This window comes from Equus quagga, chromosome 17 (assembly GCF_021613505.1).
Source record: "Equus quagga isolate Etosha38 chromosome 17, UCLA_HA_Equagga_1.0, whole genome shotgun sequence".
Taxonomy (NCBI): Eukaryota; Metazoa; Chordata; class Mammalia; order Perissodactyla; family Equidae; genus Equus; species Equus quagga.
Genome location: NC_060283.1, coordinates 11,487,363 through 11,514,274, shown reverse-complemented (window position 1 = coordinate 11,514,274; position 26,912 = coordinate 11,487,363). Strand labels below are relative to the sequence as shown.

Here is a 26,912-nt window from a genome sequence, read left to right as displayed (position 1 = left end):
TGCCCAAGTCCACACCACTAGTAATTGGTGGAGCTAGATTCGAATCCAGGTCCTCTGCCTCCAAAGCCCATGCTCACTGGCCACCTCATCCTCTCATGTCCGCAGTGCTGGTCCCAGGACAGAAAGAAAGCATGGGATGATGGTAATAATGATAAAGTCACTGTCCTTTGTGTTCAGTACTAGGATCCTGATGTTCCAATCTACTCACTCATGGTGGGAATGAATTGGCTGGGATCCACCCACCCTCTCTTGCCCTTGATAATCAGAGGCTCCCCTGGCGATGGGAGCTACAAGTGTATGACCATGGTTAGGGGAAGGGCTCTATTCACACAAATAGGGCTTGACAGGCAATAAAAAGGGTAGAATAAATAAACATGAACCATGGTGCACCCACCCATCTCTATTGGGACTGGGTTATAGGCTTCAATGAATATTATTCAACAAAACACAAACACAAACCAGCCAGGAAATAAACCAGATGGTCAATGAACAGTCAGGCAATAAGGAGTGTTTCCTCCAGCAGTCATCAGCCCCACACAGCGAAGGGCAAACACCAATAGGGCAGAGGAAGGTGAGGCAAAGAAATATGCCTGCAATGGTGAACTCTGTGACCTCCTTTTTCACTGAATATCCCTCTGCCTCAATGATCCCGTCTTCCACCTCATCTGCATCACTCTGCCATGGTTACACATTAACCTGGTCATTTTCACAACAGCACCTCCTCCATAAGCTCAGTTTCAATGTTCCTCTCTCCAACCCCCACTTCCTATCTTTCCAGCTCACCAACTCAAGTCCTATAGTCCTCAATTCCAACAGGACCTACAACCCATCAATCTCCCACGTTTTCAGTGTCTCCTACTCCCTCTGGCCATCACTCAGCTTCATGGTTCACTGTTACAATCACTCTCAACATTTTTGTCACCTTCTCACCTCAGTGTACGAATCCCAAACTTTGCTTAACTCAACCAACTGCCTATCTAGTGCCTGACACAACTGTCTAGACGTTCTGCTTCCTTTCCCTAATCTATGCTCTCTCCAAACCTCCAGACAACTATTTCATATCTTATCTTCTCTCTGCAAACCCCAATACCTCCTCCCCAATTCTCACCTAATGAGCTTGCTTCCTGTTTCCCCAAGTGCACTCAGAAGAGAAGTACAAGCCCTGACCAAAGACGAGATCTTTCTGTACCCATAGCCTGCCTTCCCTCCAATTACTACAGAGGAAACATCCAGGCTCCTTCCACCTGGCACCAGATTCCACCCCTCTCATCTACTCACTCTCTCCCACATCATAGTTTTTCACAATCTGTTGAATTATACCCAACAGCATACAAACCTGTTGTCATTTCTCCCCTCTGAAAATGAAACCCTCTTCGGACCCCAGAACCACCTAGAGATGCTGCCCTGTTTCTCTACTTCCCTTTACAGAAAAGATCTCCTCAAAATAATTTCTGCTTCTATCTTGAATTCCAAACCACGCTTGATCTTGGATTTAAATTTCTGTTGTTGATAAGCTACCCAGTCTACGGCATTTATGCTAAGACAGTCATCAGCACAAGGATGAGATTTAAAGCCAGGAGACTGGATAACATCATCAAGGGAGTGAGACTCAAGTCCTGAGTCCTGGGAAATTCCAATGTTTAGAGGTCAGGGAAAATAAAAGGATTCTGAGAAGGAACAGATAGCCATGTAGGGGAAACCCAGAAGATTCTGTGAATATGGGATCCTGCACAAAAATGAAAAAAGGTTTAAAGGGAGGGGCATGACCAAGTGAATTAAGTGCTGTTGATAAATGAAGTAGATTGAGGACTGAGAACTGGCTATTGGACTTATCAATGTAGGGTCATGAGACTTTGACAAGAGTGGTTTTGGTGAACAGATGTAAAAACCTCACTAGAGTGAGCTCAAGAGAGAGGGGAAGAGAGGAATTGAAACATCTCCCAACTACGGCATCACTGATAGTCTGGCTATTTGTCTGTCCCCAGCCATAACTTGTACTATAAATATCCAACAATGGTTATATTCTGTCTTGCCAACTCATTGTCAACTTCTAGAGAACTTTGTATCACAGCATCTAGCGGACCATCTGGCCCACAGCAGACACTCATTAAACATGTGTCAACTGCTTACTCAATGTAATTTATTGGTTTATAAGACCTTAATGGCCCACTTCTGGATCTGCTAATCTCTCAAAGAAAGACTTTGAAAGGAGTTCCCATGGAATCCCGTTCCATCCAAGGCCGTAAATACTCTGAGGAGAAAATGAACTCAACTTGGAAGCCAGAGAATTAATCATTGTTTGGCTCTTAAACGAACCTGCAAAGAGGACTTTGTTGCTTCAAAGAGAAACTGAATTTTCCCCCTTCATCAGGAGTTTTCAGACCACATTTCAGAGGCCCACAGAACCTGAAGAAGGAACATTCAAAGGCCCACCAGGACTACAAGGTAAGACTTCTATGAATTCTTCTGCATGTCTCTCACCGAACCTGGATCACACCAGGAGAGACCTGGAACCCAGACAGCCCTTGGAACTGTCTCTGGGGAGCAGCGATGAGGCAGGGGTCCACACATTGCCTTTTTATAAAAGCATTTGAGATAGACTAGTGTACTCCAACAAGACAGAGCTTACAGCAACCTAACCTTGGAGATATAGAGTTTGGCCAGGTGGGAGATAAGTGAGGAGTCAGGACGGGTTCTCAAATCTAGTTTTTACCTCTGCAGGGACACAGCAATCTTAAGATAGACAGCTGGGAACCCTGCAAGGCATCTTCTGGCTCACCCTCTCCCACCTTCATCAAGTCCAGCCGCAGGCACCTCATGATTGGGTTTATTTAGGACCTCAATCTAGAACTGATAGCAAGGCTTCTGATAGAACCACCTCCCTTTGTTCTTACAGTAGGTGGAACTGAAGGGCTCTCAAGAGTGTCCATCACAGGACTCAGCTGCCGTGCCAATCGCCAGGTCTACAGTTGTGTTGTTTTTCACATGTATGAGAAGGAAGGGTGCTCTGAAAAGAGAAGGCAGAAATATCCCATATTTTTTCTATCATGAAGCAGAGTATAACATTTAGCACAGTATTCATTGTGAAAATTGAGGGCGGACAGACCTGGGTTCAAATCTCACGTCAACGTGTCCTAACTGTGTGACTGCGACCAAGTTACTTAAGCTCTCTTAGCCTTAGTTATGTGAAATGCGAAACAAAAAGGAGTCACTGACATCTAAGGTCTTTAAAATGGCTTTTAATGGGAAGCCATTAAGGAGACGGGTCTCCTGTGTATTGTCATTGGGCCAGAACTTTTATACCAAGTCAAGAGAAAAATATTTTAAGAATCCTGCAGGAAACCTCCAGTTCATCACAGTGAAGGATTTGGCCTCACTCTAGCCAGACTTAGCAATCAATTATGGTTAGCCAAGAAAAGTTTCTGCTGCCAAGCCCAATTAACATTCTTTGCAATACAAATCTCCCTCTTTTGCCTTTATAAGCTCCCTATCACATACTCCCTAGCGGGACAGTATTTGATTTGCTACCCAAATCTGTCTACCCCAAATTGCAGTTCTTTGATCTCAAATTAAACACCTCTCTGCCTCTCACTTTGGTTCTTTATTTTTAGGTTAACAGTTATTTCGTCTGCAAAATGATCACAGCAATAATCTATCGCTGGAGGAATTGCCTGATATCTACAGGACTTTGAGTCATAAACACCTATGGTTGCTGTAACTGTTATTGAAAACCACCCCCACGGAAAACCTGCTCTTCCTTTGAGAAAGCAAGGAATGAGCTCAAGGTTCAAGGCAGAAGTGGCCCACGCTGCCTGCCACGATCTCAGTTTACACTGCCAAACATCCCATGGTTCATGTCTCCTGGTCGATAGAGCATTCTCTCTGAGAAATGAAAATATAGTGAAATGAAGATAGCAGGCAGAAAAAAAATAAATTTGAGTCTCAGATCCACTACCATGAGTTGCTCTGCATAGCCTCCCATTCCGCAACAGTCCTTGGGTCCAATCCAAAATTCCCAGGAGAGAGAAGCTACCAGCACAGTTGAGGATAGTTGTCCATCCCCAGGCCAACTAGCTGCGGCCAGGGCAGGGGGCAGGTTGTATACTGGCTCAACACAAGCTTGACATAAGAGAAGCCATTTTTGTAGAAAGGGAGCCATGTTGTAACTATGGATAACCTCTAAGTAATTAACCCAGCTGGACATACTCTGGCTTGCGTGTAGGCTAGATAGTAAATAACTAAACTACACTGGCCTACCTCATCAATGACAGCTGAAATGTCTGGTGTGGCATACCCCCAGTGTACAGCACCAGATGGTGTGGAGACCCCCCCACCCCATCTGCAGCAACAGATGGTCAACATTCTGGACCCCATCCTCTATAGCCCATTAGCCCTATATAACTGCTTCAAGATTCTGTATTCTCTTTAAGATGGTTCTTTAGAGAAAAGTCCACCATCTTCTGATTAGCTGGCTTTTCACTTAATAAAAGTCTTTTCTCTACCACTGTCTTGCCTCTTGACGGATTGGCTTTCATCTGGTGGTGAGCATGGCAACAGACAGAGAGGTAGCCTCTGCTCACTCAGAAAACTAAAGCAGGCCAGTCGAAATATCAACCTCAGGGACCTAAACAAAACCACTACCCAGATTGTAAACAAAGGGCCTACAAGGACTAGGTAGCCCCATGAAACCTAGTTTTGCAAACCCAAACTCACAAAAAGAAAACAGCAGATCCCAAGAATACGGACTACAAGGAAGGCAAGAAGCTTATTTTGTATAACATGCTGGTGATTTTTATTTTAATGAATACAGAACTAAAGATAAGAATGGGATACACTGCATTATTCATTTTATCAGAGGAGGAAAATTTTATCTTCTAAAGTGTTTGGTGGCAGTTGTAACATCACGATCAAGCAGAAGATTGGACCCGACCATGTACCCGGCATTATTGACCCAGGTAACATCCACATCATCCAGCCCAGGAGTTCTGTGGCTTCTGGAAGCCATGGACAGGCAGCCTTTGAGGATGACCACTTACTCAACCTCAGCAAGAACGACCAAGGGTGACGCAGAAAGAGTGAACTTACAGAAGCCACTCATGCAGAATCCAGTGGGAGTGAAAGATGCACAGAGTCAACCCACTGTGCTCCAATATCCAGCAGGAATGGCCAGTTTGCAACCCCCACCTGGAGCATCCACTACTCACTGGCAGCTACGGATCTCCAGGCTCTGCTTAGGGACCCTCAGAATCTTCTGAAACTTATCCCTGGGCCAACATACACCTTGAACCAGTCACAATGGAACGTGTCATTTGGATCATTTCCTCCTATTTGATCCAAAGAAATTCATAAATGAGGAGGACAGAACATTACAGGTGAGCATGATTTCTTTTTCTCCCCAGTTTGGGTCACTTCATAAGCCCACCTTGACTGCACTTGGCTGAGGAAGGGAATGGATGTAGAGAGCAAAGGACAAAGGGTAGGTGGCAGTTTCTGGAGGCTGGACCCAGGACCACCCCACAGAGGCCAGCCCCTCTCTTGCCTCCCTCCTTCTCCCCAGTCACATCTGTGGTCTTTGGGGGAGAATATAAAATTGATAAAACCTCCCGTCTAGCTATCAGGGGCAGGCGCATCAAAAGTTTCATTGAAACAACCATTGGCCAGAAGTCAGTCTGTTGAGATTTCAAGGCCAGGTGGATTTTCTGTGTTGCCTCAGGCATACCCCATTCCCTCCCTGGGCCTCCACTGCCTCATCTTTCAGAGAAGGTCTAGCCAGCTGCTCTCTTAAATTTCTTCTAGCTCCAATGTTTTGCGATTTCCTCTTCTTCCCAGGGAGGTCCCTGCCTCTTTCCTGCCTCTTCCATTTTCATTTGGTACTTTGAAAAGCTCAATTCAATTCCATTTATGAGTCAGAAAACAGATTGTCTTGCACCCCACTGGACACCTGGCCAACTCCTAGCATGGGGCCTGGCATGGGTTCAATCTGTATGCATTCAACATGGCAGGACTCTGCGAGGAGCTGGAGATTCAGAGATGGGCGAGACACCTGGAGGCAGCTGGGATAACATAGCACCAAACCGTGGGTGCTTAGTGCTGGTCTCAGAATCTGCACATTTCCATCCTTCCTGCTGTGCCTCATTCTTAAAGGGTCAGCATAGCTAGTTAGGTCCCCTACCTAGAGGGTTGCTGATGTGAGAGATGAAAAGGCCACCATAAAGAAACTGATTGCTTCAGTAGCTATCGCCACAACAGGAAAACATAACAACTATGAACCCTCAGTGGCACATGATGAGAAGCATTTATTTTTGCAGAGCAGGTCTCCCGATCTGATCTTGATGAGGATTATTTTGGGCTGGTTACTTTTGAAAGCTGCAGACAGGAAGGAAACTCTGAAGGGTGGAATTTGCTTGCCCTTCGATGAGAGACATTTGCATTTATGAAGGAAGTCTCCATCTGTGGGGGTGTCTCCCTCTCTGCACCAGGAGGAAGCGGGGATGACCTGATCTCTAGAAATTCTTAATGGGTATGGCAAGGACTTAAGTCTGCATAATAATCTTACTCTTGTTTACTGCACTTGTCTGGTAACCTCACATGACTGATCCCCCCCACCACCAACATCCTCCTTTGTCTTTAACTGAAGATGATATTTAAGGAGATGGCTTCAGCCATTTACTTAATCCGATCTGATTCTTATCTAAAGTTATAGGACCACCCAATAACCAGACCCCACCTGCACTAACACCATTTTAGCGACGTTTTTTTACATATTCTTTCCTTTGTCTTGTAAAGAGATAACTCACATACCTATGCCTTAAATTTAGCTCTAACCCTCAACACATTGCAGCTCTTACTGTCCCCATGCAGCCGCAGCTCTTTACTGCCCATGGTTCTGTCCCCATGCTATTCCACACTATTCTCTGAATAAAAGAGCACTACTGCCAGACCTTGAGAGTCCAAGAAATCTTTCTTTCAACTCCTCAGCTCGCCAAGCCCACATCAATCTGGGTGTGGCAGGACTTGCCAGTGTGTTTGGGTTCTGCTGAGGATGAGGTAGATAATCTTGGCCACCGTCTCCCTCACATGTAGGGGACTTCAGCAGTGACAACTGGGCTGACTCGGCTTTGCTCCCTGTGTCTCAGCCTCCAGCAAACTGGCCCGGACATGCTCCACGGCAGTTGCAGGTTTTCAAGAGAGAACAGCAGCAGGCGATGTCTCCTGGGGCCTCAGGTCAGAACTGGCACACGACCACATCAGCTGTATTTTACTGGCAAAGTAAATCCCAAGGCAGCCCGGATTCAAGGGTTTGGGAAATAGACTCCAGCTCTAGCTGCGAGAGGTGTGGGTACATGGAGGGGTCAAGAACAAGGGCCGTTTTTGCAATCAACCGTCCACACTCTTCCATCCCTGGTTAAGCTAAGAGCTGGCGCAGGCTGTGCCCTTCCCAACCACATCCACGCCATTTTGAGCCCACGGGTCACGTGTCATCTCCTGACTTTGCACGGAAGCCTCAGGGGATATTTTGATGAGAACTTGAATCCAGAAACTGATGCCCAAATTCTCTGTGCATGTGCCCCTCGAATACCACTCCGTGGGCGTACACACTCACACTCACACATGCTGACACACTCAAGTATACTCACACATGTCCACACCCACACACGCATTCTCTCACTGACACACCCTCACACGCACGTTCTCACACAAGCACCTGCACACACTCCCTCCTACACCCACACACCCTGCCCCGCCCCTGGGAAGCTGTGGACTAACCCCCGGCCCCTCTTATCTAACGTCAGACCAGTTCAAGTGGAAGAAATTCGGGCAGCCTCCTGGTGACTCCGAGGCTCCCGTCCTCGGCTGCAGGAGAGTGAAGGCCCGTGTGGACCCCGCTCCCAGCTCTGACACCAACAGGGGGACCCCGGCAGGTGACTTGCTTCTCTGGGCCTCAGTTTCCCATTCTGTAGATTGAAGGACGGGACTAGACCCTCGTAGGGGCCCCTTGTGGCTGGAGGCCAACGATTCCACCAGCAGCCTCTTCGGCCCCATCAGTCAGTCCAGATGGGTGGAGGCCTCGGAGCCGGGAGGAACTTAAGAACCTCCCAGAGGCAGCAGCTCACAGGAGGAGTGGATTTCCAAGCCCCACACAAATAGCAAGTCTTTCACATGAATATGTGTGAACTCAGGAGAGGCAGCTGCAAGAGAGCAGAGGCAGCGGGGAGCGAGCGGCAGCGGGCACAGCAGTGGTGGCAGCCCGGTGAGTACCTGCTGCCCTTCCAGGAGCAGTGGCCCAGGCAGCCTGGTCCCTGGGGTGTAACAGGGAGGCAGGGCAGGGGAACATCAGATCCCAGGCGAGGAGGGAGGAAGAGACCACGGGGCAGAGAAGGTTGCCACCCGTGGGTCTCCCCCCACCTGTCACTAAGAGGGGGCAGGACAACTCCCAGGGCCATCCCCACTACTGGCCTCCCACTGACAGGGACCGGCCAGCTCAGACCCCACCGGCCCCACCGCACAGGTGGTGGGAGTAAGGGAGCGGCGTCTGTCCTCTGTCCTCAGAGCCAGTCACTCAGATGACTCAGATTTCCCGTAGAGACCCCAGGACCCTAACCATCCTCCCAGAAAATGGAGTCTTCCTCTCCACCCACTCCCATCCGACCCCAGGTGGGGCAGAAAGGTGACTGCAGCCCAGAAGCAGGTGCCCCGGCCCTTCCCTTCTCCAAGGGAAACAGAAGGATCTGTCAGGGATTCTGAGCTTGAAAGGGGTTTAGGGGCAAATACTGGCTCACCGCTCATTTATAGGTGGGGAAACGGAGGCCCAGAGAAGAGAAGGGGCTGTCCCCAGCCCAGGTCCTCAGTGGGGGTGGGCACCAGAGCAGAGTGGAGCCCCGCTGAGGGGCCAGGCGGTGGACAAGGTCCAGTCTAGTGGCTTTTGGGACGGGAGAGGCCTGCCCTCCTCCATCATGTGTTTGCATCTGTTGGCGTCCTTTCCAGGTCCACAGGGCAGGTCTGGGCCATCCTGGAAGGGCTGGGATGGGAGGAACCCAGACGGCCTCCTGTCAGCCTGATGCCACAGGGTCAGATCTAGATAGAGGGGCGAATTCCTGCCTGACTGGCAATGTGGGGGAGGGGGGAGCCAGGAAGCAAGGCTGCAGACAGGGGAGGTACACAGAGCATCTTTGGAAGCCTAGAGCACCTCACCTCCCACCAACATCACAGCCACCCCTTTGACGGATGGGGAAACTGAGACCCAGAGAGGTGAAGCAACTTGCCCGAGGTCGTGCAGCTGATTAAGCTTGCAGGGTGATGGGGTGGGTTCTCCCCAGGCTAACCCCGGAGCCTAGGACCTTAACCACTAAGCAAAGCTGCCTCCTCCCAGAGGTGCAGGCCCCCCTCCCAATGTGCTCCTGTGCATTTCATCCAAGACGCCCCCCTTGGAGTCTCTCTCCTCCAGCTGGGAACACCTCGCCACGCTGCTCCACTGTGAGTGAACAAAGCCGCTTCTGGCTCCTCAAGAATAAAGAGAATGCCCAGAGATGCTCAAAAGACGAGTCCCAGCTGATTAGGGCCGGCTCGGCCAAGACAGGGCTCCACCCAGCCAAAGGCAGTGATGTTCCTAAGTCAGTGCAGGACAAGGGGACCTTGGATCAGTTGAGGGAGCCAAGTGGAGTCGGCGTCCTGGGGCTCGCCGAGGCCATCCTGGTGCAGCCCCTGTGCCCCCACGGGGTGGCCCCTACATCAGAGGGGCTGCAGGGAGTTGGGAAACAGCAGAGGGAGACTCAGACGACCCAGGTTTGTCTCCCAGTTCTAGCCCTGATCCTGACCTTGCGACCCTGGGAGAGTCACCTCGCTCATCTTCCAAACGACAGGAAATGAGCCTTCTCTCCTGGATGGAGTGTGCAGAGCCACTGGGCCTCTGGCTGCCCAGGAGGGTCCTGGAGAGAGGTTCCCAGGAAGAGCACAGGTCACCTGTCCTCCAGTTCTAGAGGAGCAAGGTCCGACGACTGGGACCCACTGGGGCCATCTGCCTGCCCCATTTTACAGATGGGGAAACTGAGGCTCATGAAGACTAAATGACTGGCCGAAGGTCATACATCTCACTTAACATCTCTGAGCTCAATTTCCTCACCAGCAAAATATTAACAGCACCTACCTCATAAGGTTGTCAACAACAACAGAAGCTAAAAGGCATTGAATGGCTCCTGCGTGCCAGGCACTCTCCTGGGCACTAGATGGGCATTATCTTTTTTAAAACTCACAGCGAGGGGCCAGCCCGGTGGTGTAGTGGTTAAGTTCGCACGCTCTGCTTTGGTGGCCTGGGGCTCACGGGTTCAGATCTCAGATGTGGACCTACACACCACTCAAGCCATGCTGTGGCAGCATCCCACATAAAATAGAGGAAGATTGGCACAGATGTTAGCTCATGGCCAATCTTCTTCAAGCAAATAAAAGAGGAGGGTTGGCAACAGATGTTAGCTCAGGGCCAATCTTCCTCACCAAAAAAAAAACTCACAACGACTATGTAAGGGTGACCTTGGGGCAGTCCCAGGGCTTTGCTGTTCTCAGGTGAGACAGACAGCCCTGATTTAGTCATTGGAGTGTCCAGTCTTGTCTTATGTAACAGCTTGATTAGGACACCGGGGCCCTTGGCCAGGTAAGAAGGGGATGTGGTGGCCTCTCCTCCTCTGCCTGCTTTCCCTCCTCCTCCGCCTGCTTTCCCTTCTCCTCCCCGGCTGACCTATGCGGTTGCTGCCCTCTCCGGGGGGGAGCAGATAATGGGAAGGAGGAGATGGAGGGGCAGGAAGCCTGCACTTGCCTGCTACTCTTGTAAGCTGGCATCCTCCTCCCTGAGGTGGGCCATGCTTAAGCAGACTTCTCTGCAGAGATGTTTCACTGGGTCTATGGAGACAGTTCCCGTCACTGGGGGGTCTCTCTCCTGTGTGCCTCCCCCAAGAACTCCTCTCTCAGCTCAGGAGTCGGGCAGGTCCAAAATGCAGGGCATGCCTGTCAATTTCCCCAAGTCTCCTCACCGCCAGCCTCTCCATCTCACCTTAAGGTCAATGGTGATGCGTTCCCCTCCCCTCCACACACTTGGGGCTCAGCTCTCCCTAAACGTCCTCTTCCAGAATCCTCTCTCCATCTCCACCCCCCAGCTCTGCAGATGAGCGTGTCAAGTCACGCAGCAGGTTCTCGGCCACCTGCTTTTTGCAAGTCCCTCTGGGCCGCCTGGGACACAGCTCACTCGCATGTCTGGTCGCAGCTGAAACTTCCGTTTTAACATCGCTGACAAAGATGTTCCACTTCAAGGCCCACGGCCTGTCATATTCTACGCCGCTGCAATTTCTGACCCTCAGTTTACTGATCTGCAAGGTGGGCTGAGTAACCCCTACCTCACAGGGCTGTGGTAAGGATCTGCGGTCCTCATACAGATGACAACTCTTCACAAACTGTGAAGGCGGTGCCTGTGAGGGGCCAGGACTACCACGGCTCGTTCAGCTGTTGATAACACGCCTCCTGTTGATGGCTGGGTGTTTCCTGGGTCTCTGTCACAGGTAGCCATGCCCCTGAGGGTATCTCGCCAGCTCCTGGAGGCAGGGGACCATGACTTTCCCTCTCTTCCACTTGTCTGTCCCTGGATACATATGCATTAGTGTCCAGGGCGCACTGGCTGATTGGCTAGTAAAGAAAAAAAGAGTTCTCTCTCAGTGTGACACGTAGCCGAGGGCATGGGCCAGGTGGCCTCTGGAATTCAACAGAGGGGTGGTCCCCAGCCTCAGGGTGCAGCAGTGCTGGTGGTGGCCACAGGGGTGATGGGTAGAGAGAGGAGATGGCAAGTCTCACGAACTATGTGACACTTTCATGCTCCCAATTGCCACTTAACCCACCCGACCAGCAGACAGCCTATTTTTGTAGGTGTTTTCTCTTCTCCTAAGGAGGGCGAGGTCTCGGTTTTAGCACATTTCTCACCATCTGCCCAGGAGAGATGTTGTTAATTCCACACGTGCTCCCTTCTGGGGCTGCTCAGGTCCCATCGCAGAGCCCAGGAAGCGTCCAGCTGACCGGTTGAGTCACTGACCCTTTGGAATCCCAGAGAATGTCCACAAACATGCCAGCAATTGCCATGGGTCTCAGGCACAGTTTTCGCCTGTCCCTAGTGAAATGATGACTCCACAGTCAGAGCAACAAGGTTTTCACCAAGTTAAATTTGTTCCACTTAAAGGTTCTGTCCTTTTATCCTGAAATTATGTCCTTCCTCCCTCTCAGGTATGAAATATTCTTTCTAGATGATGGCAAGAATGTGGATGATTTCTTTAAATGAACTGATTGAGGAAGCAGAGAGTTGGCAGACCCCTTCAGTGCCCATTTGTTTTTAATTGACTCATCTGTGAACTTTGAGCATTTTCGCACTATTGCTTTACCCAGTGGAGGACAAGCATTGGTCCCCTCATTCCGACAAAGGCAGGATTCAGACCCAGGAGTGGATGAATCCCACAAAGTCAGCATCCTTCTACTGGGAGACGGGAGTCCAGGATCTATCCCAGTTTTTCCACTGAGGTGCTGTGCGACCGTGGGAGACACCCTCACCGTCTCTGAACCTGTTTCCTCATCTCTAAGCACGACTAACAGTCCATGCCTGTCTCTCTCTCAGAATGAGATGAGGGCTCCCATGGTCACTATTCACACTCAAAAAGCAAAGAGCCCGGGGGCCAGGTGGGTCCTCCTCAGCCCAGACTCACGTTCTCTCCGCCCTCTCACCCTCTCGTCCCATTTTCTTGGACTCTCAGACCAGGCGATCTTTAGTAGTGACCTCAGCAACTGTCCGTTCTTCCCAAATATGTCTGGCAGGGAGGGAAGAGGTCAATGGGTGGGGAAGGAGACAGGGACTAAAGGAGAAAGAGAAAAGCAGAGGAGCACGGGGTGAGAGAGGCGACAGAGAGGAGCGGCCGCCTCTGAGGAGCCTCGTCTTAGGTCCATGTCTTCCGTGAAGACACCCCTGAGTTCCACATTCGGGGTCAAATCAGGGCCCCCTCCCTCCACCCTCCTCTCCTCTGGCAGTGGCCCTGCTCTACCTCGGGAGCCGCTGTGAAGCAGGACATCCGGTCATCATCCATCCTTGTGCTCCCAGCCCCTTAGCTTGCTGCTTGGGAAAGACTCAAGAATGGTCTGTTGGACTGAACTGCCAACTTCTCTTGCTCCTCCAACTAAACTTTAGGCTCCTGGAGGGCAGGGACTCTGTGTTTAGAGTCACACCTAAAGGATGGCTTTTATCAGGTTTGTGGGTGTTATTTCAACCTAATTCACACGAAACCCCACGAGATTTTACTGGTGTTATCATCTCCATCTTACAGGTAAGGAAACTGAGGCTGGGAGGTGGCCATCTTGCCCCATGTCTCACAGTAACCAGAGGGGCCAGGATTCAGATCCCAGCTTCTAGCTCCACAGCCAGGTGCTGCACCAATTAACACTGATGAGAAGGATGACTGTTTTAATTTCACCGTATAATCTCGCAGATTCACCACTCCGCCGTTTCCTACTAAATTCATCTCCCAACAGCTGGGGGATTTTCAGCAAAGTGTTTCCTCTGGGCCAGCCACACGTGAACTTTGCATAATCTGTGCATATTGGCTGCATTAATGGTGATGGCTTGGGTCGCCAAAGAAAGCCTCCCACAGCAGGAAATTACCCACGGTGGGTAATTTACACAAGCTCGTGAGTGCAGGCTGAGGGACAGGAAATGGGGCGTGAGTTCTGGACACCAGGGGAGAGATACCTGCTGGCTTAGCTCTGCCTCTCGCTGGCTGTGTGTTCTTAAGCAAGTCACTTGCCCTCTCTGGGGAAAGCAGGTTTAAATATGCGCTCCTCTTGCAGGTCCTTTTATGTAACCCAGCATAGAGGTTAAGAACATAGCTTCTAGGGTCCGAGAGAGGAGAAGTCAAGTCTTGACCTTGCCTCTCCTAGAGGCCCTTGACCTTGACATCCCTTCATGTCTCTGAGTAAAGCTTCCCCATAGGCAGTCAGAGATCTTGGTGCTATCTCTGGGGGCTGCAGTGAGCAGGGGTAGGTAGGCCTGTAGTTTATAAACTAAAAAGCTCTATGCAAATATATGCATAGAGCTCTATTTGCATAGAGCTCTATGTAACCATCACCTTATCATTATTATCTCCCAAGCCTCTGTGTCCCAGGTTCTCTAAGCACAATGTCTGCAGCTCCCGCCAGCAATGGCGTGATTGTCGTCATCCCGCCCAGCAACTCCAGCGGCCTCCGCCCACCTCCAGCCATTCTGCCCACCTCCATGTGCCAGCCTCCTGGGGTGGTGCAGTTCGAGGAGCCACCGCTGGGGGCGCAGACGCCAAGGGCCACCCAGCCGCCAGACCTGCGGCCTATGGAAACATTCCTGACCGGAGAGCCCAAAGCTCTAGGGGTAAGAACAGCCCCTGGGACAACGGATCCGAGGCGAAGGTGCTGGGCAAGGAGGGGACACCCCAGCCCTGGATCATCTGTGCATGCTTTGGAGAGGAGGCAGTTGATAAATACTTAGGATTCAGTCATACACCAGTCATGCTTCCCCACTGGAGCTCAGAGAAAAATCCAGTAAACAAATGACTAAGAGAACTCCAAATAGGGTAATGAGGTCGAAAATGACAGATGGGGGAGGGCCAACACCAGCAGGAGTGGAAAGAGAGGTCTCTCTGGGGAGATGACATTTAAGCTAAAACTCAGATGCTGGGCTGAAGCCAGCCAAGGGAAGGCCTGGGGACAAGGGCTCACCAGGTAATAGGAACAGCAAGTGCAAAGGCCTTGGGGTGGGAGTGAGTGTGGCTTGTTCAAAGACAAAATGGAACATGGACATGACTAGAATGCAATGAGCAAAGGAAGGAGGGAGATGAGGTGAAGATGAGGTGGTAGGCCAGGGCCAGCTCCCGTGGGGCTAAAAGTCCATGGAAGTTGGCCTGTAAGATCTCCAATCTCAGATGGCCTGGAGATATTGGTCTCTGGGAGGGAATAAAATATTAGACAATTGATAGATAGATGCACATATTCATCTATAAATACTTATAGAGTGTCTTCAGTTTGTCCCTTGGCCTCAGTTTTCTCCAAGTAGAAGATGAAAACATAGCTTACGCAGTGGTGATGGTGATGATGGTGATGATAAAGGTAATGGTGATGACCATGATAGTGAAAGTAATGATAGTGATGGTGATGATGATAGAGATGATCATGATGGTGATGGTGACAATGGGGATGATGAAGGTGATGGTCATGACCATGATAGTGAAAGTTATGATAGTGATGATGATGATGGTGATGATGATGGTGATAGTGATGATGATGACAGCTCTCATTTATTGAGTTGCCCCTGAGAGGTGCACAAGAAATTTGCGTGCATCATCTCCTTCAATTCCCATCACCACCTTGTGAGACAAGGGATCCCAGTTCCCATTGGACAGATTAGGAAACAAACTTGTCAAGGCTGAGTCACTGGCCCAAGGCCACACAGCTGGTAAGTGGCATCCTGCACCCTAGGACAGCCTGACTGTAAAGTTCTACTTTCAACACCACTGCTCTGTAGCATCCAGGAGTTTTGGTTTGAACATTCTGGAATTTAGGATTCTATACACTGGAGGCTGCACCAAGTCCACGGGTGCATGAAGAGACTAGAGACAGTGAACAAAGATAGAGTTATGAATTGCTGGAATCCTGAAACCTCAGAGCGGACTCTGGGAACCGATGACCTCCAAAAGAATTTGACAAGACCTATACAAATTGTTGAAAACCATAAAAAGTGGAAACTATAAACAGGTGTTAGGGACAAACTGAAGACACTCTATAAGTATTTATAGATGAATATGTGCATCTATCCATCAATTGTCTAATATTTTATTCCCTCCCAGAGACCGCGCTGGTTTGGGTGGTGAGCTGCTCATCACTGGAGGAGTCCATTTAGAAGTCAGGAGCTGGAAAGGGCTCCTGGTTCAGGCAGAGTTTGAATTCTGGGGCTTTCCATGTCTTTTTCCACTCACTTCTAGAATCCAATTGTTACCAAAAACGTTTGGAAGAAACGTGACAGGGTTTACCAGAAGCCCACATATCCTCATCCTTGGGAAAACCATCCCACTTCCAAGAATGAATGAGTGGGGTGCTAGGAAACCACCTCTGGAAAAAAAAAGTCCGGATTTCAGTTGGGTGGGAGGCAGCTGGAGCACACGGCTGGGATGGGTCAATGATAGACGCTCAAATGAGAAAGATGCTCAAGGAGATCTTCCGTGCAGGCTGCAGGGGGATGGGGAAGGAAAAGGTGGGGCATTCAGCGCAGAGAATGTTGTGTCATTGAAATGAGGGCGAAGAAAACCAGAGAGCAACGCAGAGCGATGCTTGAGATCTGTGGTCAGAGCACAGAGCAGGATGCAAACTCGTAGAGACGTGGAAACAGAAGGGTGGGTCCCGCAGGCTGTGGGACACTGGCTTTCCTTCTTAAAACTGTCTTTTTTGGTGGTTGTAACGATGTCTCTCAAAAGAAGGGAATCTGGGGTTATTTCCGAGTCGCTGACCGTTCGCGTCCTCGGCTGCCGGCAGGGGGCGGTGTGGAGGCGGCCCCGCCTGCCTGGCTGAGCCGCTGCCCGCTGCCCACAGACGGTGCAGATCCTCATCGGCCTCATCCACCTGGGCTTCGGCAGTGTGCTGCTCATGGTCCGGCGCGGCCACGTGGGGATGCTCTTCATCGAAGGCGGCGTCCCCTTCTGGGGAGGAGCCTGCGTGAGTGCCGGGGCCACCTGGGAGCCTTGCCCAGGCTCACCTCTCCCCACTGCGGCCAACCCCCGACCACATTCTCCTGGGCACAGCCGTCCCTAGGCGGGGGCTGGGCGGGGGCCTGAACCGAAATCCAGCTCCTACCCGCAAACCCTCAATCGTAAGCCTGAGCCAGACCCCCCTCCAATGTATGAAAAGCTCCCAGCAAAAAGCCTGGCGCAGAGAAGGCTCCCATGAAGGATGGGATGAAGAGGATGGGGGCAGGGGATAAGGACACAAACCACCCGTGTTACCTGGGTCCTAAGCCTCACCCACATCCAGACCCAGGCTTGCAGAATCCCGTCAGCGTCCCTCTGGGTCCCAGCCGACCGTTGAGCTCCGTGTCCTGGGAGTCTGACCAGCTCTGAAGCCCCCAAGCCCATTCCTCTGCCCACACCCCCGCCACCCTGGCTGCCCACCCCTGCTGGAGAGTCAAGGGAGACATTGTCATCAGCTCAGTGAAGAGAGCACTTTAGCGTTTACAACGTCCCTGTCTGCACGTGAGCCTCCCAGCTGGACCGCCCATTACCACAGAGTCCCTTAGGCAAGTCATTCAGTCTCAAGCCTCAGTTTCCTCATCAAAAAGTCGGGTCCATAGTTCTGGCCCTGCCTGCCCCATAGTTTGAGGAAATCAAGAGCTAATGCATGTGGGAGCCAATTGCCAGCCCTTGATTCTGCACCAAATGGTGACTATTACTTGCAACAATTCCCCCTTTAGAGAGAGTCTGAGGCTTGCCTGAGGGGGACCTCCCTCGAGTGAATGGTGGTTCCTGAACCCAGGGCACAGTGACTTCTTCCCCTGTGCCAGGTACCTCCAGCAAGAGCTCAGAATCTCCAAAAGTGGGGCCAAGGGAGGCCAAAGGAGCTGACACACAGCTGGAGAAAGATGGCCGCCCGGCCATGATATGAGGACAGGCCTGGCCCTTCAAATAGTCCGTAGTGACCGAAGTTGGGGGAAAATGTCGGCCAATAGGAAGATCTAAGGGAGAAATTGCAACAGGGAGAAACAAAGGTGTCGCTTTCTTCTCTGAGCTCCCTCCTGCCAGGCTGTGACAGGAAATACATAGACGCCGGTAAAGATTTCAAAAATGGCGGAAGGGGGAAAAAAAAACCCTCCTTTTCAATCATAGAAGACATCAGCATCAGGAGACCCTGGCAGCACGGGGGGGAGCTCCAACATTTAATCCTTCGGCTGGGTCTCCACGTGGCTGATCTCTGGGGACCCCTGAAAGAACATGTGGATTATGCACATTTTTCTAGAGAGAAGGCTCATAGATTTTTGTCAGATGATCCAAGGGGTTCTTAGTTGAAAAATCCCAAAATCCCAGGAAGGAAGCATAAGAAGGAAAAAGGAATGTTGTCCCAGCCAGGCCTCCTCTGTGTGACCCGGGGCAGGTCACTGCCTCTCTCTGGGGCTCAGCTTCTTTGTCTGTAGAACGTAGTGTCTGTCTCCAGCCCTGAGGGCAGGACTCCAAATCCAATGTCCATCTTGACATCGCCTCTTGATGTCAAAGAGACAACTCTTCATATATCAAAATTAGACTCCTGATTCCAACCCTGTTTCTGCACCCCCCACCAATCTCCTCATCTCAGCAAATGGCACCTCCCTCCATCCATCCAGTTGCTAAGACCTCCCGAGTCAGCCTAGACTCTTCTCTTGCCCACTCCACATCCACGCCACCAGCAGGTCCCATCAGCTGCCCTCCCAAGCAGAGCCTGGAATTGGTCACATCTCCCCACCTACACTGCCACCTGGTCCACACCACCTGGACAGCTGTAGCAGCTCCTTCCCCGTCCTCTCTGTGTCCATGTAACCCCAGGACTGCCCCTGCAAACTCCCACTGGCCTCTCCATGAGGTCTGTCCCCATGGTGTCTCCAGCAGGGCAGCTGAGTGCAAAGATGGAAGCTGCCAGGGCTTCTAAACATCAGGGCCAGAACTGGTGCCACTCCCCCTGCATTCTCTCAGCTAAGCCGGTCACGGGGCCAGCCCAGGTTCATTACACGAGGCAAGTGCCAAGTGCATGGGTGCAATGATGCGGGGTTCATTGGGAGCCATCTTTGGCGGCCAGCCTCTGAGCCAGCACTCTCACGCCCTCCAGCCCCAAATAATCACATGCCCTGCATCCTCTCCTTTGCATCTCAGCTGGGAGAGGCCTTCCCTGATGGCTCAACCTCAAGTAGCCCCAGTGATTGCTTATCACATCATTACAGCCCTTGTCTCTACCACCCGTACTTCTTAATGTTTATTTGCTAAGTGTCAGTCCTCCCCAGTTAGGATGGAAGCCCCATGAGAGCAAGATCTTGTCTGTCTTACTCAGCTTTCTTATGTTCTTGGCACATACCTGCTGCCCAGTGAATGTTTCATGAGTGAATGTTTGAAGGAACAAAGCCTTCCCTATGAGGCTCTGACAATAAGATGTCAATGGACACGTTCATCTTCAAGCTGCGGCCCTAGTTCCCTGGACAGCAGCCCCTGGTAACCAGGGGACACCCTGACAGAGAGATCCCAAGGTGCCTGGCCAGGAGGCATCGAAGGTAGCAGCCAAGAGGTTACTGTCGTCTCCCTGATACCCATGGCCCCTACGCAGCCCAGGCGTGGTGTGCCCTGCCCAGTGTCCCAGCCAAAGCCTCACTGGGGTCCCCTCTTCCCCACGTAGTTCATCATCTCTGGGTCCCTCTCAGTGGCAGCCGAGAAGAACCACACCAGCTGCCTGGTAAGTCTGAACAGGGGCCAGGGGAGGGGGCGGGGCCGCAGCTGCATTCCACTCACCTCTGCCTCCAAATACGCTCACTCCTTCGGCTCCTTCAACAAGCATTGCCTGGGGGCCTGCTGAGTGCCAGGAGCAGGACGACACCAGGCAGCCCTGCCCTACATACGGAGGAACCGAGATACACTTTCGAAATACACTCCAGGGCAGAAAGTGAGGGTCCACCGATGAAGTGCTGATGGTCGTCCAGAGAAAGGGCAGATGCAAGAGGCCCTCCTGGAAGAGGAGACGGCTCAGCGGGGCCCTGGTGGGCAGGCAGGATCCAGAAATACAGGAGAGGCATGGGAATGCAAGGAGGGCTCATGGGCAGGGTCGCTATGGAAACCATGTGTGGTTTCTGTTGGCCAGAGCAAGGGTCTGGGGAGGGAAGAAACTCAGATGGACAGATGCGCTAGGTGCAGACTGTGGAAGGCTCCCACGCCTTCTGCAGGTGCCGGGGAGACGAGGCAGGCTCTGAACAGGAGCGTTGAGGGTCACCCAGGGCCAAGACCTTCCTTCATGGAGTTTATATTCTGGTGTCTGGTAAGACAGCCAAAAACCAAACCAACAAATAAGCTAATGACAGAGAATGAAAAATCTAAAAGGGATGGTGGGATAATGCGAGTGATTCTGCTCAGCTCGGACAGTCAGGGCTCCGTGAGCAGCTGTCATGGAGCTCACTGTTCCAAGAGCGACCGCCACAGAGGAGCCCGGGGACCAGCATCCCAGGGCGGAAGGTGCCCTGGGGAAGAGCGCATGCATCACAGGACACAGAAGGGGCCAGGACACTGGGTTACAGCAGGCAAAAAGCCAGGTGGAAGGAGATGAGCTGGGAGGGAGATGCGGGGGTGACTCTGGCCTGGCAGCTGAGCTCAGAACTGATTGTAAGGGCAACAGGAGGCCACAGAGGGTTTAAGCAGGGGCATCGTTGCCCCATGTACATTCTGGAGAGCTATCCAGGTGCTGGGAGGAGAATGGATTATAGGGGGGCAGGACTGGCCGCGGGGGACCCTCAGGACCAAAGCCAGTGTCCCCTCAGGCTGTACAGTCAGGAGGGCAGGGGCCTGACATTCTCTCCCCCGTGCTCACAGTGCCTCCAACAGTGCCTGGTGGGCAGCAGGGGCTCCAGAGAAGTTTGTTGGGTTAATTAATCAATCAATTGATTTCCTGAGAGGCTGCTCTGGTCTCAATGACCTCCTCGTTGTCATCAAAAATAAAAAAAGAGGAGTCAGGGGTCTTTGAACCTGAGTAGGTCCTGCAGTGGTGCCCCCTTCAAGGCCAGGGCAGTTTAACCAGAAGGCATCAGCTACTGGGTCAAAAGAGCATCAGGTTGTGGCTGCATGGGCAGGGTGACCCCTGGGTGGTCACCTGGACCACCCAGGGATCCACCTGCCCTGAAGCCTTGAGCTTCCCGGTGAGGGTTTGGCCCACCCCGACCTCAGGCCCCCAGCACCTGCCTCTCATTTCTGCCCTGCCTGGTGCCCCGCCAGGGTCTGCAGTGCCTTGCTCTGCTGGCCGCTGCCTGGGACCTCATGGAAATGACCCCAACACCTCTCCCAACTGGGCCTCGGTGTCCACAGCAGGGGGCTTCCCCTGACCCCTGCCCTGGGGCAGCTGCCCCTGCAGGGTGCTCAGCCTCGGGGTGGGGGCACAATGTGGGTGGGTGAAGAGCCTGCTGCAAACCCCACCCAGAGAGACCATGAAGGAAATGGGCCCCTCTCCCTAACAGCCTCCAAGAAGATGACAGAAGGTAAGAGAGGCCATTCTCCTGAGGTCCAGGGAAGGAGAGGGGTCATCAAGAACACAGCCATGCACATCCATATGGCCACTGCCCCCCGGCCACAGAGGGCTGGGTGTGGGAGACTCAGGCAGAGAGGGCTGTTGCCTCTTGTGCTTTCTCCTTCCCTCTGCTCCTCTCTCTCCTTCCCTCTGCCTCCCGCAGGTAAGAAGCAGCCTGGGGACGAACATCCTCAGTGCCACGGCGGCCTTTGCTGGGACGGCCATTCTGCTCATGGATTTTGGTGTCACTAACTGGGTGTGTGTCAGACGCCCCCAGGAAGGGGAAAGCTTGGAGAAGGGCAGAGCCATATCCAGGAGGCGGGCAGAGGTGAGAGTTTGTAGCACCAGGAGGCCTGGGCGTTCGCGGGGCCTCACGGTCCCAATAGACCCCATGAGTGTATTGACCCTAGGGCCCTACCCCAGGGAGGGATGGAGAGGCAGCCTGGTAGAGCAAAGGGGAGGGCACGGGATGGGCAGCAGGAAGCCTGGCTCCAGCTCCAGCTCTGCCACCAGTGGGCTGTGTGACCTTGGGTGAGTTCTTCCCATCTGGGCCCCTTTCCTCCTCTGTTCTAGAATTCTCATCTTGCCTTGACTGTGGGTTTTTGGTCTCCAGGATGTGGGCAGGGGCTATCTGGCCGTGCTTACCATCTTCACCATCCTGGAGTTCTTCATTGCAGTCATTGTCACCCACTTTGGGTGCCAAGCCACCCGCGCCCAAGCCAACATGGTGAGTACTTCTACGGCACACCCACCCCCAATTGGGCTTCTCAGGGAGGCTGTTGGCTGGGAAAGCTCTCTGCTTCCAGCCCCTCCATTCTTCCCTCTGGGAAGCAATCTGGAGGGACTAGGCTGCAATGAGACTAGGACCCAAAAAAAGTCTGCTTTATTAGGAAAGTAGATGGGACTGTTTTCCTCATGGCCACAGAGGGGCGCCAGCACCAAGGGACCAGCGGCTCTGTGAGCCTTGATGCAAAGCAGCGAAGGCCCGGGCGCGGGGCACCAGGGAGAGGGCTGTACCTGGATGAGTAGGACCCTCCAGAAGTTCAGGGGCCGCGAGGGAGACAGGGGGCATCAGAAAGGGGCAGCATGACTCAGGTAGAAATTGAGCTTAGTGTCCAAAAAGCTGGAGGACCGTGAAGATGGGAAGGGGATGGGGGAGGGCATTCGTGGCAGGGGAACCAGTTGGAGCAAAGGCTGCCTCGGGCGGGAAAATGCAGCCTGTGGTGTGGGGGTGCTGCCTGGAAGGTGGCTTCGTGCAAAATGGGAGGTGAGGTTATCAAAAGTCTTTGAGCAGAGAAGTATCTGCTCAAAGGGGAGGGTGAGTAGAGCTGGCTTCAGGGAAATCAGTCAAGAGGGTTGTCCAGTGGAGGGGTGGAGGGGTGGAGGGGTGGAGGGGCGGAGGGGCGGGGCTGGAGGCAAGGAGGCCACAAGGGGGCCAGTGCAATGGTATGGAAGTCTTGAACCAGTGGGGGACCGACCAGAAAGAACTCCAGAACTTTAGTTCCTAGAGAAATGAGACTTTTGTGTGTTTTCTCCACTGCTGTGCTCCCAACGCCTGGATCAGAGTTGGCCCCCGTAAAAATTTCTTGAAATATCAGTCGAACGGATGACAGTTCTGAGCCGGCTAGTTCAGACCTGCAGAATTGATGACGAGGACGCTGTTCTCAGAATCCCCGCAAGGGGGCACTATTGCCACCCCTCCCCGAAGGCGCGAGCTCCTGGTAGGACCTTCATGGGGTTTTCTTTTTCTTTGCAGCCCGTCATTTTCCTGCCAAACGCCTTCAGCGCAGACTTCAACATCCACAGCCCGGCAGCCTCTCCGCCCCCCGCCTATGACAATGTGGCGTACATGCCCAAGGAGTCGTCTGAGTAGATGATCCCTCGGCCCGTTGGAGTCCAGCCTTTCCCCACCCCTACGTTGATAATGGGGGGAGCCCGCCGCCTCCCACCCTCACGTCTTGTGGCGTCCAAGTGAAGTGTTTCCCGGGGACGTCTGTCCCACACATTTCCCGAAGTGGTTTCTGTCCTAAAAGAGCTAGCGTTGATGTCAGGAGTGTGTGTCTCTCAGCTCCCCGGGCCCCATCACCCTTTCGGAAATGCCCCTGTGTGCTACTCTGCATTTCTCTCTGCTCATCTGGGGAAACCCTGGATCAGTGGGAGTCGGGGTCGAAGGCTACCCTGACTCTCAGGCTTTGGGGAGGTCTTTAAGCTCAGAAAGCCCAGAATCTTCCAGAAGATTCCAGAAGGGAGTGCTGAGTCCAGCTGCCGAGGCCACGCAGTCAGCAGTTGCCTGACCTTGTGTCTTCAGGCCCCAGGACCAGCTCTCTCCTTTGTAATCTGCTGCCACGTCGCTGGGCCCGATTTCCCACCTGGAAACTGAGGCGTTGAACCAGATGACATATAAGGGCCCTCCAGCTCCCCTGGCCTCCCTGAAGTCCCGGTTCCGGTTCCGAGTCAGGCATTGTCCCCGCACCGCCTCCAGAAACGCTCATTTTCCTTCTCTGTAGGATGGAGTCGGTATTGACTCCAGCCCTGCCCATCTCCCAGGGTGAGGGAGGGTGCAGAGGAGGGCTGAAGCCAGCCCAGTGCGCCCAGTCAGCACCCACAGGTGCACAGTGATGGAGGGAGCCTCCCCCAGGAGGCTCAGGCCCCCCCTGCGCCTTTCAGCACCCCTCCCTCTCCTGCCAGCCTGAGGAGCGAGGCTGCCCGTGAAGGTCCCCGTGAGCTGGCCGGTTCTCCGGGTGGAGGAGGCCTCTCCCCCTGTATTCGGAGGCCCTGGTGGGTGGCTCGTCTGGAGCACACCTCAGAGGCAAATAAACAGTATGGCTTACATTTTGAGCTGGTCTCATTGCAACGACTTTTTCTTTTTAACTTCAGAGGGTTGTCCCGAATTTCTCAGAAGACCTGGGCAGCCGTCCCATCGTCACAGCAGAGGGCATCTCTGGGTGTTGGGCTCTGTGTGCTGGATCGTTACACTTGTTCTGTCCCCACTTGGGCCCCCATAAGCAGGCATTCATATCCCCACTCTCTACGGCTGAGGACACGGAAGCTCGGAGAGGCTAAATCATGTGCCCAAGGCCACCGAGTTAGTAAGAGGCAGTGCCAGAATTGGAACCTGGCTTCATCTGATGTCAGAGTCCGTGCTCTGACCACATGGCTCTCAGGTCCAAACCCAAGTGACCTCTTACCCTCTTTCCTCCTGTTTCTTCATCCCAAAGACTGGGCTAAGACTGTGTGGCTCAGCACCTCCGTGTATTCATTTAACAAACTCCTGCTCCTCCTTCAAAACCCCATCTTAATATTGCCCCTTCTGTGAGGTCTTCCCAAAGGAGGGTAGCTGGCTAGGTGGCTAAGTGTCATTCAGCTACAGGGCTGGGAGGAGCGTGGGGCTAGCGAGGCCCCCTTTAAGGAGGCACTTGCTCCCAGGGTCATGCAAGTGCAGAGTTGGGGTGGGGGATGCAACAAGTTTTGGCTTTCAAAGTCAAGAGGAATCTTGAGGACTTAGAGCTGAGGGTTTAAGACCACGGAGTACAGAGTTGGGGGGAAATGCATTTGCGGGTTTAAGACCAGTTTGCCTGCCACATGTAGAGGAGATTTGAGATGTTTCTGAACGGAGGGGAGACTTCGGAGAGAGGGAGGGAGGGAGGGTGTGAGGGAGGGAGGGAGGGAGGACAAGGAGGAAAAGAGGGCATAGCTTCAGGCTGGGATTGCCACCATCTGTCTCCTGTTGACTCAGTCCCTCCGGAGCTGTGGGGCCGAAAACCACAGATCAATTAGGAGGAATTAAGGGCTGGATGCTTCTTCGAATCCCAGGCTGGAACCTGAGAGACTGCAAGACATGTCCCTAGAGATACCCCGTGTCCAGACCGCATGGAGCCAGAATGCGGGTTAGACAGGGTTCAGGGCTGTGCCCGGTCACGCAACACGGAGTCCTACACGCCCATGTGGATGTAAGTAAAAGCATCAGAAAGCTTTCTGTGTCCCCAAGAGGGAACGGCAAGAGCCTGAGCAGGTTGATGTTAGCTGTGGAGGGCACGAGGCTGCAGCCTTGGAGCAAATAAGAGTGGAGACAGGGCCCACCAGGGAGAGACCGGCAGGGATGAGCTGCATGTCCACAGAGGCCAGCAAGGACAGATCGTGGCTTGTGGATTAGAAGTCACAGGAAGGGACCAAGTTATCCTGAAACGGCAAAGTTAAATTTTCCACCACTGAGAGGAAATGGGAGCTGGAGAAGTAATTACCATGAAGAAGAAAGAGAATTCTGAAAACTACAAAACATTACTAAGAGACATTAATGAAGATCTAAATAAATGGAGAGATATACCATTTTGTTAAAATTTTGCTCAAAGTTTTGTTAAAATGTCCTTTATGTCCAAAATGTATCTATAGATTTAGTAGGATCCCATTCAAAATTCCAACAGTTTGTTTTGCGGGAAATTGCAAGCTAATTCTAATTTTTACATCTAAGTTCCAAGCGTCTAAAATATTCAAGAAAATCTTAAAAGAAAAACCAAGTTATAGGACTTAAACTACCAGGTTGCAAAACTTGGTATAAAGCAGTAACAATAACAGCTAAGACGGCACAGTTTCAGTGCAAAAATAGACAATTAGATCAACAGAGAGTCCAGAAACAGGCCCTCGCGTATATAGTTCACTTGATTTATGACAAAGGCTCCACCGAATTGAATGGAGAAAAGATGTTCTTTTCAATAAATGCTCCTGGAACAAGTGGATATCCGTAGAGAAAAAAAATCAACCTTAATTCTTACCTCACGCTATACGTAAAAATTAATTAATTCAAGAGATTTGAAAACTAAAACAAGCTTCTAAAGAAATTAGGAAAATATCTTTATTACTTTGGGATAAGCAAAGATTTCTCAAACTGGACATAAAAACCACGAATTATAAAAGAATAGATTGAGTGGCCGGCTCCGTGGCATAGTGGTTAAGTTTGTGCACTCTCCTTCGGTGGCCCAGGGTTTGTAGGTTCGCATCCCGGGCATGGACCTATGCACCGCTTATCAAGCCATGCTGTGGCAGGCATCCCACATATAAAGTAGATGGGCACAGATGTTAGCTCAGGGTCAGTCTTCCTCAGTAAAAACAGGAATACTGCCAGTGGATATTAGCTCAGGGCTAATCTTCCTCACCAAAAAAAAGAAAGAAAGAAAATAAAAGATTGACAAATTAGAGTTCCTTAAAATTAAGAAATTCTGCTTATCAAAAAACACCATCATAAGTGTGAAAATGCTCACCAGACTGTGAGAAGATTTTCAAACACATAATATCTGACAGAGGACTCATATGCAAAATATAGAAATAACTCCTGAAAATAAATAAAGACAAGAGAGACCGCTCAATTGAAAATGGGCAAAGAACTTGAACAGACACTTCACAGGAAAGGATGTCAAAATGGCCAATAAGTGTGTCATTTGACACACATCATTAGGCAGTAGAGAAATGCAAATTAAAGCCACAATGAGATACATAGCATGCCAAAATGGCCAAAATTTAAAAGACTGACTATACAAGTCTTGATGAGTTTTGGGAGCTCATCTTCCACATTGCTGGTGGGAGTATAATTTGAAATAACCACGTTGTAAAAG

General features: G+C 51.7%; 2 protein-coding genes across 3 annotated transcripts; both read left to right on the top strand.

Moving 5' to 3' along the window:
- Positions 1-4,547: 4,547 nt before the first annotated feature.
- MS4A18 (membrane spanning 4-domains A18) lies at positions 4,548-5,495 on the top strand. Its single transcript, XM_046644141.1, is given in 5 exon segments — positions 4,548-4,565; positions 4,916-5,008; positions 5,010-5,108; positions 5,246-5,326; positions 5,328-5,495. Coding segments are annotated over 5 exon segments (405 nt in total). The 3' UTR covers positions 5,442-5,495.
- A 1,659-nt stretch (positions 5,496-7,154) lies between these two features.
- Positions 7,155-23,965, top strand: MS4A15 (membrane spanning 4-domains A15). Of its 2 annotated transcripts, none has more exons than XM_046644675.1 (7): positions 7,155-7,224; positions 14,161-14,413; positions 16,624-16,746; positions 19,438-19,494; positions 21,470-21,562; positions 21,920-22,033; positions 23,063-23,965. In XM_046644675.1, the coding sequence occupies exons 2-7, from the start codon at positions 14,189-14,191 to the stop codon at positions 23,177-23,179; spliced, it is 729 nt and encodes a 242-aa protein (XP_046500631.1). In that variant the 5' UTR covers positions 7,155-7,224; positions 14,161-14,188; the 3' UTR covers positions 23,180-23,965. The 2 variants fall into 2 exon arrangements, with proteins under 2 accessions (XP_046500631.1, XP_046500630.1); XM_046644674.1 differs by lacking the exon at positions 7,155-7,224 and adding an exon at positions 13,258-13,340.
- The last annotated feature ends 2,947 nt before the right edge of the window (positions 23,966-26,912 follow it).

What these genes read in the sequence shown, in the direction of transcription:
- MS4A15 (XM_046644675.1), top strand. Translation starts at nt 14,189, where the DNA reads ATGTCTGCAGCTCCCGCCAGCAATGGCGTGATTGTCGTCATCCCGCCC. An exon ending in GAGAGCCCAAAGCTCTAGGG is followed by an intron (nt 14,414 to 16,623) that starts GTAAGAACAGCC and finishes CGCTGCCCACAG; the next exon opens with ACGGTGCAGATCCTCATCGG. An exon ending in CCCGCGCCCAAGCCAACATG is followed by an intron (nt 22,034 to 23,062) that starts GTGAGTACTTCT and finishes TTTTCTTTGCAG; the next exon opens with CCCGTCATTTTCCTGCCAAA.